The following is a 12,585-nucleotide window of genomic DNA, read 5'->3' on the forward strand; positions in this document are numbered from 1 at the left end:
CAGACCGGAATGAAGACCTTGAACAGTGAGCTACCTGAGATCACCATGCCAAGAGTGATCGCCAGGCTGCCCAGGGGTGGAAGAAACAGTCCAGACACAGAAGGACCCTCATTTTAGGGGAAGGGTCCCAGGGTCAACCTCTTACCCACCCAACCCCGAGGATCTTTGAAGGACCCTGCCTCTGCAGATTGGCAGCTGCAGAGGAGCACATGAGCAATGGGAAAAATCCTTTGAGGTCCTTGGGGCCCATCACTCCAGGACTATGCTTGGCAAAACTTACACCAAAGCCTGCCTGCTGGAGTTTCCACTGTGTGGGCCGGAGCACAATGGGGCGGCGGGGTGGGGGGTGAATTCAGGTTTCCAGCCCATTAAATCCATGTTCCCGCTGGCGCAGGATGGGAAGCCCGCTGTGGCCGGCTGGACCAGAGCCCAAGGATGGGTTTGCCGCTGTGCACCGATTCGGTTTGGCTCAATGCAGGATCCTCTGCCTTATCGGGATTCCCGATCTTTGCGGCGGGGAAACGGAGAATCACGGCCTATATGTAGATTGAAGTCACCCAAGATTACTGCAATACCCAGACTACATGCTTCTGTAATGTCCTGATGAACACCACGCCCCAGATTAAAACTACTGGTTACTGGCCTATAAACAACTCCTGCCAATGTTTGCCCGACCTTGCTGTTGTGTTTAGCTCCAACCAAGCAGGTTCCACATTTTGTTCTTCCAATCTCCAACCAGCAGAGAGTTTCCCCTGATTCCTATTGACCCCAGTTGTTCTAAGGCTCCTTGATACCCTACTTGATCACATGCTGCCATGATGCCAGGGGCAGTCACACCCGCTGCACCTTTTTTGTCCATGGTTGGACCAAGTCTGTAATGACGTCAGGAGCCGAATGGCCCTGGCTGAACCTAAACTAAGCACGCCACTGATGACCCCTTCCATCACTTTTCTGACAATCAAAAGTAGACTGATGGAGTGGCAATTGGCCGGGTTGGATTTGGGCCATTTTCAAATATGATGCCAGTTCTGCAGCTATCCTGGAACAGCTTGGCCAGGGGCACGTCAATTTCTGGAGCACAATTCCTCTGGCCCGAAGCCTTCGCAGTATCCAGTGCTTTCAGCCATTTCTTGATATCAGATGGAGTCAATCAAATTGGCTGAAGACTGGCATCTGTGAAGCTGGAGACCTCCGGGACCCTCGGCACTTATGGCTGAAGATCATAGAATTTACAGTGCAGAAGGAGGCCATTTGGCCCATCGAGTCTGCACCGGCTCTTGGAAAGAGCACCCTACCAAAGTTCAACACCTCCAACCTATCCCAATAACCCAGTAACCCCACCCAACACCAAGGGCAATTTTGGACACGAAGGGCAATTTATCATGGCCAATCCACCTAACCTGCACATCTTTGGACTGTGGGAGGAAACCGGAGCACCCGGAGGAAACCCACGCACACACGGGGAGGATGTGCAGACTCCGCACAGACAGTGACCCAAGCCAGAATCGAACTTGGGACCCTGGAGCTGTGAAGCCATTGTGCTATCCACAATGCTACCGTGCTGCCCTTATGATGGTTGTAGATCATTTATTGCTGTGTGTCCCTGACCAATGGATTCTGGATCGAGACCATAACAAAATGGTCCCATAGAACAGCTTACAGAATTATTTATCGGAAGAGACAAGTGGTACGATTCAAAGAAAGGCCAGAACGTACATTGTGAGGGCGCCTTCAACATCACCAGGATGTCCCACATTTTGGTCAGCCAATCGACTATTTTAAGTGTAGTTACTGTTGTTGGTAAACATGGCAGCCAATTAATGCAGAAAAATAACAGAGGTTGAAGGATAAACGTTTGTCCCAATCGGATTGGTATCTTAGGATCCATCGCATCAACCTCAAACCAATCTGCCTAACATCTCATCTTAAAGATTGCACCTCAGACAGTGCAGCACCCACTCAGCACCACACTGGAGGTCTAGCCTTGATCTTGTACTCAAAGCCTCTGGAACGGGTCTCAAGACCAACATCTTGCAACTCGGAGGCAAGAGTGCTAGCCACTGAAACACGATGGCAGTTAGAAACAAAGTAATACGTTTCAGGGGTCTTTGGAAGGTGTGTTTTTAAACATAAATATTTATTTCAAATTAGGCTTATGCTGAAGACTGGTTAAGCACACTGGAAATAGCTCAAACCGTCATGCAACACTTCATATAAGCCAGTTATTGTTTTCGAGGTTCCGGCCTTCTGCAGCGCCTGTTCGAAGGTCATGAGAACATCGGAAATAGGCACTGCAGCTGGGTGTTCGGCCTTTCAAGCCCACTCTGCCATTCAATCAGATCATGGCCAATCTAGCAGCAGCCTTAACTCCACTTGGTTGCCCACTCCCCAGAATGACTCCATTGTCCATCAAAAATCTATCTCACTCGACCCTGAATAAATTCAATGACCCAGCCTCCACTGCTCTCTGGGGAAGGGAATTCCACAAACCTAACAGCCCTCAGAGAGACAAAATTCCTCCTCTTCTCCATCTTACTTTGAAACTTTGCCCCCTACTTGTCGACTCACCCCACAAAGGGGAAACATTCTCTCACCGTCCACCCTGTCAAACCCTCTCAGAATCTTCTATCTTCCAATAAGATCACCTCTCATTCTTCTAAATTCCAGTAAATATAAGCTCAACCTTTCTTTCATAAGACAAGCCCCGTCAACCAAGGAATCAGCACAGTGAATCTTGTCTGAACTGCTTTCAATGCAAGTACTTCTCTCCTTAAGTAAGACCAAAACTGTAAGTGAATGTTAGTTTTTTCAGAAGGTCACCCAAAGTCGGGGTTGGGATGAAGGAAGTGTCACTGAATATAAGGTGCAGATCTGTCCTGAATGCAAATAAAATCTGGTCAAGATTGGAATTTCGTTGACCATCCCTTCACAAGGATGGTCAAAAATGAGCAAAGGTCAACCCAGAGACATCCATTTTAGACACAGCTAAAGTCCCTCATAGCCCTCCCCATTTTATCCAGGATTTTAATAACTTCACTCACCTGGGTTTGTGATGAGCTTCCTTCATAAACCATCCAGTGTTTTTACTCCTTTCACCCAAGGAACTGCATTTCCTCACAGGAGACGGACTCCGGGATCTCCTGCCCTCAGAATCCTTGCTGTCGCTCCCAAAGGGGAAAATGCTGCTTTTCTTGGTCTCCTCTGGAACGATCTTCTTTGCAGACTCGGCGGTGGAGATGATCGGGGCAGCAGCGTGCACGGGCCGGGTGCCCCGGGCGCTTCCAGCCTCCTCCTTCCTCTGGCTGTCTACGGCTGGAACCGGAGCACCATCTTCATCAGCCACTGTGATGACCGGAGCAATCAGCCTGGCCTCCACCTTTTCTGTGCCGCTGGCCGCCCAGTGCCTCCCTTCGGTCTCCTCAGTCGGAGCTGGCCGAGGAGAGTGCTCGGTCTTGTGCGCAATATCCTGGAGGGAATGGGACAGGGATAACGACTCTGATAATAAACCAGAGGAGGATTTTGAAATGGGCTCTTCGCTGTAGATATGGCTCCCATTAATGCAGAGTGACGACCTGGACAAGGGACTGCTTTTTGGTGCGAGGCCTTTGATTTCGGGTCTCATTGCCTGCTCGATCTCATCGCTAAGAGCTCTCTTGTGCGTCATTTTCTTCGGTAAGAACGGGTTGTCATCGACTGCTAGAGAAGACAAACAGAAATGCAACACTTCAATTCACATTCAAACAGTATCGTGAAAATATTTTAATTGGCGAGGGCAAAACATAAATCATCACTCCCCACCCATCACCACTGCGTTCCCCCACACCCCTCCCTGCCCCCCCCCCCCCCCCTCCCTCCATCACAACCTTTGAATTCTCTCCCCTCATGCACCGACTGTTGCCCATGTCCATGGGCACAGGTCACACTGTGCTGGTAGTTCCTCGGCTTGACTTCAGTTGAGCAGCCAAAAGCAACAGCTGAAGCCGGGAGTTGCCACTGCCCCTCCCAGGGGGTAAATCTATTTAAAACTACGAGACCTATAAGACAGAGGGGAATTCTCCAGTGCTGTACCCACAGCAGCATCACAGATCCGCAGCTCCAAGTCCCTTACCAAGTCCATGGGACTGTCGAATCTGCCTGCACAGCTGTGGCCCAGTGGGCAGCTCTCAGAGTTGTAGAGGGTAGTGGGTTCAAGACCCACGCGAGATATTTGAGCCCAATAATCCCGGGTGAGGGAATGCTACATTGTCGGAGGTGCCAGCTTTTGAGGCCCTGACTGACCACTCAGGTGAACAGACAAGATCCCATGGCACTCTGTGAAGGAGAGCAGGGCAGTTCTCCACCTGCCCCAGAGTTCGAGACTAATACTTATCCCTGAGCCAACATCACCAGAAACTGATCACCTGGTTGGTATCACATTGCTGAATGTGGGAGCTTGCTCTGCCAAGTTACAAGATTGTCTAGACATCAGGGACGGACTTTTCCAAATAAAATGGCAAAATCATAGAATTTACAGCGCAGAAGGAGGCCATTCAGCCCATTGAGTCTGCACCGGCCCTTGAAAGAGCACCCTACTTAAACTCACACCTCCACCCTATCCCCATAACCGCACCTAACCTTTAGACACTCAGGGGCAATTGATCATGGCCTAATCCACCGAAGCTGCACATCTTTGGTCTGTGGGAGATTCTATCTGGACAGCACTGTACTGTGGGAGTCATACTGCCCCACAACAAAGGTCCAAAGTTCACCCGCTGCAGTGCGAGGTGAGGCTAGCGGGGTGGGGAGCAGGGAGGGTGTGGACTGACGAAAACAAGAGGGGCAATGTGGAAGGAGGACTGTGACCTGGGAGGGGGGGGGGGGGGGGGGGGGGGATAGATGGCGAAGGGTCATGATGTCAGGCAGAGGGCGAGGAGGTGGAGGGGCGGGAAGAAGTTGGACCCCGCAAGGCTGCATGAATAACAGACATTCAAGGGAGCCTGAAGGATACCACATGTATTAATGGAAGGGGATGCCTGCAGATTATGTAGTCGGGGCCTGTTAGTGTGGCACATTAATCATAGACTCACAGAATAATAGTGCAGAAGAGGCCTTTCGGCCCATCGAGTCTGCACTGACACATGAAAAACGTCTAACCTGCCCACCTAATCCCATTTGCCAGCACGTGGCCCATAGCCTGGAATGTTAAGACGTGCCAAGTGCTCAGCCAGGTACTTTTTAAAGGATGTGAGGTAATCCGCCTCTACCACCCTCCCAGGCAGCGCATTCCAGACCATCACCACTCTCTGGGTAAAAAAGATTTTCCTCAAATCCCTCTAAGCCTCCTGCCCCTCAGCTTGAACTTATGTCCCCTCGTGGCTGGCCCTTCACCAAAGGAAGACATTAGGGATGATTCACATGAACCTGAAGTAGGTCGGGGTGTAGTGCTTTGTGAATGTCACTGTTGTCCGTGGTCCTCTTTGGAAACAGGAATCCACAGTCCTCTTTGGAAAATGGGAACTATGTCAAGGCTCCCATTTTTGTTCAGAGTGCAGGCAATCCTGCTGAATAATGGAAAGGAGTCACAGATGACAGGCAACTTGTGATGACAGGTGTCTGACGTCAGAGAAAGGTGACAGTGCAGAAGAGCAGTGGGCATGCAGCAGTAACAATCATTGGGAGCGTGGTGTACCCCAGCTGCAGGGAGGGGCAAGAGCTGCATGTTCCACAGCAAACATGCACAGCTTGGGGTGTGGGACTGCTCTCCAGTCGATGTCCTCGGGCTGGCAGACTCTGTACTGGGTTGCATAACATATGGTAATGGTCACAGGAGGCATCTGCAGCTCGTAGCTAGGGAACACATAATACAGAGGGGTTATGTGAAGCTGGCATGGTGGGGGGAACCCTTGTAAGTGATAGCTCACATGACCTCCAGATGGGGGTGCCTGGAGAATAACAAGTGCCACCTCTACCTGCACCTCGTGAGGTTCCAGGTAAATCGGGAGGTACCTGGCCAGTGAGAGAGGGAGGGTCGAACTCCGTCCTGTAATAAAGATGGAGCACCATCATATCAACACTCAGGTAAAATGGCATCTTCCAAAACCGAAAGTAGGTTATGTCTGGGAGGGGTATGGTGAAGTGTGGGAACACTATTTAGCCGGCCTTTGGGGCTCCTTCTTGCAACACATGTTCACTTGGTGCTGCTACAGTGGGCATGGCCACGGTCAATTACACAGGAGCCCAACCCCACTGAGCAGGAAGTAACAGCAAGACAGACTTCTAATTTTGCGCTTTGAAAGAGATCGGCACCACTCAAAAGACTCACTTCAAATTTCAGTGAAGGAGAGTCATGGGTTAACAATCAGTGCCAATCATCATGAGTAACGGGAAGGTCATAGTTATGTCAAGTCAGAGAGTGGGGTTCAGAGCCACATTGGTGCAATCATGTAATTGATAAGGTCTGCTCGCCTGCGTGCGTGCGTATGCTAGTGTCCTTGGGATAAGACAGCATGAGGAATAATGCAATCTAATCTGCCAAAGATTAGCTGTCCAACTTCTCCCATAGGTCTCTCATTCACAACCTTTCTTTTCAGCCCCCTTTAAGCATTCTGGTCTTCGGTGTATTGTTTCAGAGAGGAGGCACAAGTGAGAATGTCATAATCCTCATTTAATTTAGATAATGAAGGGGGGGAGAAAAGGGATTGGCGCACGCGACTCTAACAGGAAGCACTGCAGGGGGAGACATGATCAGGAGGTGCCTGAGCATCAAGGGGAGGCTAATGAACAGTGACCCAGACAGCAGTGGATAATAGCTTTCTCCAGCAGCTCAATCCCACTATCAATTCTGATCCAAACATTTCCCATCCTCTACTCTTGGCATTATCGCTGGGAAACGGGGAGGACCTGCATTTGCATAGTGCCTTTCCGGACGGCCCTATATGGTTTACAGACAATGAAGGACATTTTAAAATGTTGTCACTGTATTATTGTAGGAAACACAGCAGTGAAATCTGCACACCAAAAGCTCCCACCACCGGCAATGTGTTCATAATCAAATCATCTGTTTTAGTCATATTGCTTTTGAGGGATAAATATTCACCAGGACATTGGGGATAATTCCTGTGCCCTTCAACTCCCTGCTCTTTCCCCTGTGCCCTACAATTTTTTCTTTCACTTCCAGTACTTCCGCAACTACCTGTTGAAAGTTACTGTTGAATCTGCGTCCCTAACCCAGTCTGGCAGTGCGACCCACCTCATCGTCTACAATGGAGCCCGATTCTCACCTCACCGACTTTCTAGCAAGGGTTGCTAGGCAGCAACAAGCTGGCCAATCAGAGCCTTCAGCTGAAATGAACCAACAGCAGAGAGCAGGGTTCAAACTGGGACCTCCGAGATCAGTGTGGTTAAATACACCACTTCCCAATGCCAAGGCCGCACTTGGGAAAAGGGAACTGGATGAGTGTCATGTGAGAGTACCTTTAAGAAATAGGTGTTCATAAATGGGTGTGTGTATAAATATCTGTAGTCAGAGTACCTTTAAGAAATGGGTGTTTACTACTGTAGTGATGTCAGAGAGTGGGTGGAGCTGGGCTGTCCGTCAGCTTTTTACTTTTGTTTTTGAGCAGGCTGCAGGGTGTGTTTTAGTTTCGTTTTCAGTGTTGGAGCTGAAGCCAGAGAGAGCAGGTGTACTGTGGATCTCTCTGCCATTAAAAGAGTATCTCTTGATCATTTGGCGAATTCAGAAATATAAATGTTCTCAGTAGTGAATGTAAACCTAATGTGCTTCTGTTAAAAGGGGTTTCTTAAGTCTTCTGGATGTTAAAACGAAAGCTTAAAGGATTACTTGGTATTGTATTCTTTGGGGGTTGTATTTGAATTAATGGTTGCTAAGATGTTCACTGTATGTTTTAAAAAGGTAAACTTGAGTTCATAGATAAACATTGTTTTGCTTTAAAAATTACTTTTCCATTTCTGCTGTACCACACCTGTAGAGTGGGCCGTGTGCGCCCCATACCACAATCTATTAAAAGTTGTGGTTCAGGTGAACTCCATGATACACTTTGGGGTTCTCTGAGCCCTGGCCCATAACAATGAGACTGACTACAGCCAGCGCCGGCCCAAGGGTTGCTGGCGCCCCGGGCAAGTTGAACTTCGGCGCCCTTGGGGGGGGGGGCAAGGGGGGGGGCTGAGGGGGGCTGGGCCGAGGGGGGGGGGGGCCAAGGGGGGGGCTGAGGGGGGGGGGCGAGGGGGGGGGCCGAGGGGGGGGCGGGGCCGAGGGGGGCGGGGGTGGGGCCGAGGGGGGGCGGGGCCGAGGGGGGGGCAAGGGGGGAGCGGGGCCGAGGGGGGGCGGGGCCGAGGGGGGGGGGGTGGGGGGGGTGGGGGGGGGGGCGGACCGAGGGGGGGGGGGGGGCGGGGGGCGGGCCCGAGGGGGGGGGCGGACCCGAGGGGGGGGGGTGGGGGGAGCAGACCGAGCGGGGGAGCGGACAGCGGGGGGGGGCGGACCGAGGGGGGGCCGCCCTGGGGGAGGGCAGCCACCGCGCATGCGCTGGTTGGCACCGGCCCAACTGCGCATGCGCGGGACCCGAGTCTCTGGCGCCCCCTAGCACATGGCGCCCCGGGCGACTGCCCGAGTTGCCGGTGCCTTGAGCCGGCCCTGACTACAGCAGATGAGGCGGCCATTAGACCCTGCTCTGTTCATGCTGACTCTCTTGCAAGGACAAATAAGTACTCGGTGAACACTGCGTAGAGGTAAAGAATGGGGGAGATGGACCAGCTAGATTCCTCTTCAAATAAAAGGGGCCTGAATTGATGGGCTGAATGGCTTCCTCCTGTACGATTCATCACTGTGAAAAGCACAGAAGTTATGTTAAACTTGTATCAAGCTTTGTTTCGATCTCTCTTGGGAGAACAATTCTAGTGTTCATCTTCTAGAAATGAGAAAGAAGCACTGCTGTCCCACTTAGCCTGGGTGCCGGGTGACGGTCTGTGTGGAGTTTGCACATTCTCCCGGTGTCTGCGTGGGTTTCCTCTGGGTGCTCTGGTTACTCCCAAAGTCCAAAGATGTGCAGGTTAGGTGGGATTACGGGGATAAGGCAGGAGAGTTGACGTGGGTGGAATGCTCTTTCAGAGGGTCGGTACAGACTCGGTGGGCCGAATGGCCTCCTTCAGCACTTTAGGAATTCTACGGTTGTAAGAAGTGGCAAAGAAACTGTTTAACTGAATGGTACATGCCTACATGTGACTCCAGACCCACAGCAATGTGGTTGACTCTTAACCTGCCGTCTAAAATGGCCGAAAAAGTCACTCAGTTCAAGGGCATTTAGTAAGGGGTAACAAATGTGCACATCCCATGAAAGAATAAAGAACAAAACTAGAAATGAGAGGTTATACCTATCAGGAAAGATTGCGCAATCTGGGGCTCTTTTCATTTGCAAAGTAAAGAGGATGAGGCCGTCTTGATAAAGGTTTTTCAGATTATGAATGAGTCTCGCAGAGTAAACGTAGTCCAGACCCAGTGGCCATCGATACAAGATAGTCACTAATGTATCTCATATGGAATTCAGGAGATTCCTCTTACGAGTGGTTAGAATATGGAACTCACTCCACAATAATGACAATAATCTTTATTGTCACAAGTCGGCTCACATTAACACTGCCATGAAGTTACTGTGAAAAGCCCCTAGTCGCCACACTCCGGCGCCTGTTCGGGTACACAGAGGGAGAATTCAAAATGGCCAATTCACGTAACAAGCACGTCTTTCGGGACTTGTGGGTGGAAACCGGAGCACCCGGAGGAAACCCACACAGGCACGGGGCGAACGTGCAGACTCCGCACAGAGTGACCCAAATCTTTCCAACCCTTCTTCATAGGATAACATCACCTCCTCCGCCCCCCCCCCCCACTCCTCCCCCCTTCCCCGAGCCCTGAACTCTTCTCTGAACCACTTCTCATACAATTATGTCCTTTCTTAAATAAGGAAACCGGAACTGTACAAAATACTCTAGCTATGTCCTCACTCAGGTCCTGCACAACCTGCACAACAGGGGCAGCACGGTGGTTAGCATGGTGGTTAGCATAAATGCTTCACAGCTCCAGGGTCCCAGGTTCAGTTCCCGGCTGGGTCACTGTCTGTGCGGAGTCTGCACGTCCTGCCCGTGTGTGCGTGGGTTTCCTCCGGGTGCTCCGGTTTCCTTCCACAGTCCAAAGATGTGCGGGTTAGGTAGATTGGCCATGCTAAATTGGCCGTAGTGTCCTAAAAAGTAAGGTTAAGGGGGGGGGGGGGGGTTGTTGGGTAACGGGTATAGGGTGGATACGTGGGTTTGAGTAGGGTGATCATTGCTCGGCACAACATCGAGGGCCGAAGGGCCTGTTCTGTGCTGTACTGTTCTATGTTCTATGTTCTAACTGCAGCAAAACATCCCGACTTATATATTCCATTCCCCTTGCAGTAAACACCGACATTCCATTTGCCTTCCCAATCACTTGCTCTACCTGCTCACGACCTTTTTGTGATTCATGTACCAGGACACCCAGATCCCTCTGCACCTCAAGAGTTCAGCAGTCTCTCTCCCCGTTTAAATAATATTCTGCTTCTCTATTCTTCTTGCCAGAGTGGACAAGTTCACATTTCCCCACATTATATGCTAACTGCCGATTAATAATAATCTGTATTTCATGTGGGGGCGTGGGCCTGGCTGCCTAGGCCAGCAGTTCCTGCCCATCCCTCATTTAACCTGTTGTCAGCATATTGAATCAGGAGAGAAGAGGCCCCTTACTTGTCTGGTTAAGCAGAGGATGGATACCACTTGGTGACACAGGGCTTTGGGGAGATGTTACCGTCACTGCTCCAGTACTGCTGCTGACACTCTCCAGGGACTTGATGCTGTGCTGTGAGCTGAGGGAACTGTTGGATTTGGTCAACGATGACCTGTACAGTTTGGGCTTTGAGAAGAAACCCTTCTTGATCCTCTTCTCCGGCGTCTCCTTTTCACTGAACTCCTCGTCGCTGATCATCTGCCCTATACTGCTCGGCACGATGGCTGACGCAGACTCGTTCATTAGCTTGTCGTGCTTCTTCTTGCCTTTCACCTTATCCTTCAACTTGCCCAGGGCCGTGCGCGACTTCTCCTTTGAGGACAGGTCAAACATGCTGGCAGTTATGTTGTTTCGGACGAATTGAATGATCACCTGAATCTCTCCTCTGTCCTTTTCCTTCTGCCCAGGCTTTGACGACAATTTATACCACCTGAGGAGGAAGAAAATGAGGGCATGACTGAGGAAGCATTGAAACACAAGCAACAGAAACAAGCAGGAAGCAATAAGCAGGTAGGAGAAGGACACAGTGGTATTTACCAAACCTCATGCATCAGTTTTGTTAAGCAGAGTGTCTGTTAATTAACGAATGACTCAGTTGCAGAGAATTGTGTCAACTTTCAAAAGCTATAGGTGGAATTCTCTGAGAACGGGGCTATGTCCCGAGAGAAAACGGACGCAAATCACTCTGGACAATCCTGGAGAAAGTCCAGAGTGATTCTCCATTTTGCAAGGGGCTACAGGGCCCTGCACCTCCGGCCACGGGTCCGCGCAATATGGTGGACCCACGCCACGGGTCGGCCCCGACAATATAGCCCCCCGCCCCAGATCACGATCGCCCGCCGATCGGCGGCCCCCGATCATGAGCCTGCCCCCCCCCCCCCCACCCCCGGTGACGGATCCTCCCGCCCCCCCCCCCCCAACCAGGACGGCTGCGGACTCAGTCCGCAGCCGCCACTCCGAGCCCCCGCCAGGTGGCACCATGAGTGAACCACGCCGGCGGGAACTCGGCCAGTTGTCGCTGAAGAATTGCCACAGGGGCCTCTTTCAATGGCTCCTGACTGGCGCAGCGTCGACCATGTGCGCACGATTGCCGGCGATTCTCCGGTACCTGGAGAATCGCGGGAAAGCGAGGAACCCGATCGCGGGTCCGATGCCCCATTCTCCCCACCGCCCCCCCCCCCCCCCCCCCCCCCGTGCCGAGCACGATTGCAGCTCGGAGGCTCAGAGAATCCCAGCCAAAATTATTTTTAAAAACAGGCCAAAAGGTCAATCAATTAAAATCACAGGACAGAGAAGCTGAAAGGTCCTTTCTTTTATTACATTTTCAAAATGCATTATGACACTTTCTCCAGTGGAAGAAGTGCTGTGATATATGATGAACCTTTTTTAGAATCCCAGACCAGACCCCAAGTTTTATTAGTATACAAGTTGAGAATCCCCAAACAATTCGCCATTTGTAAAACTGAGGAAAGGATACATCACCCCAGCAGATGACCTTGACCTTGATATATTTTATGTTAAAACAAACTTAATTTAAACACAGAATTAACCACATTATCAAACAGATAGCTTTACAATTAACATTTAAACAGTTCTTAAAAGAAAAAACATTAACTCACTAATTACACCTGTAACTATATATACTCCAACTATCCAAAACAAAACAGTTCAAAATCCACTCATAGATAAAGTTAGCAATCAGGGTTACTTGCTGTTCCCTTGCGACCTTTAGAGAGACCCCCAAAACTGCCAAAAAAACAAATAGACATGGCTCCTCCCATTAATTACATCAA

The 12,585-nt window shown here is 50.7% G+C and overlaps 1 protein-coding gene and 1 long non-coding RNA gene across 3 annotated transcripts in view; one reads left to right on the plus strand and one right to left on the minus strand.

Moving 5' to 3' along the window:
- The window catches only part of LOC119963818, a 130,699-nt gene that overhangs the window by 87,702 nt on the left and 30,412 nt on the right, over window positions 1-12,585 (plus strand). The window contains exon 2 of the long non-coding RNA XR_005460182.1: window positions 11,200-11,302. This is a non-coding gene — a long non-coding RNA (uncharacterized LOC119963818). The remainder of the gene's footprint in view (window positions 1-11,199; window positions 11,303-12,585) is intronic.
- Window positions 1-12,585, minus strand: part of LOC119963816 — a 138,364-nt gene that overhangs the window by 69,994 nt on the left and 55,785 nt on the right. For both annotated transcript variants that reach the window (XM_038793122.1, XM_038793123.1), the window contains exons 2-3: window positions 10,753-11,222; window positions 3,042-3,696 (exon numbers count right to left, since the gene is read on the minus strand). In XM_038793122.1, the coding sequence (XP_038649050.1) occupies window positions 3,042-3,696; window positions 10,753-11,222 (1,125 nt within the window). The remainder of the gene's footprint in view (window positions 1-3,041; window positions 3,697-10,752; window positions 11,223-12,585) is intronic.

This window comes from Scyliorhinus canicula, chromosome 3 (genome assembly GCF_902713615.1).
Source record: "Scyliorhinus canicula chromosome 3, sScyCan1.1, whole genome shotgun sequence".
Taxonomy (NCBI): domain Eukaryota; kingdom Metazoa; phylum Chordata; class Chondrichthyes; order Carcharhiniformes; family Scyliorhinidae; genus Scyliorhinus; species Scyliorhinus canicula.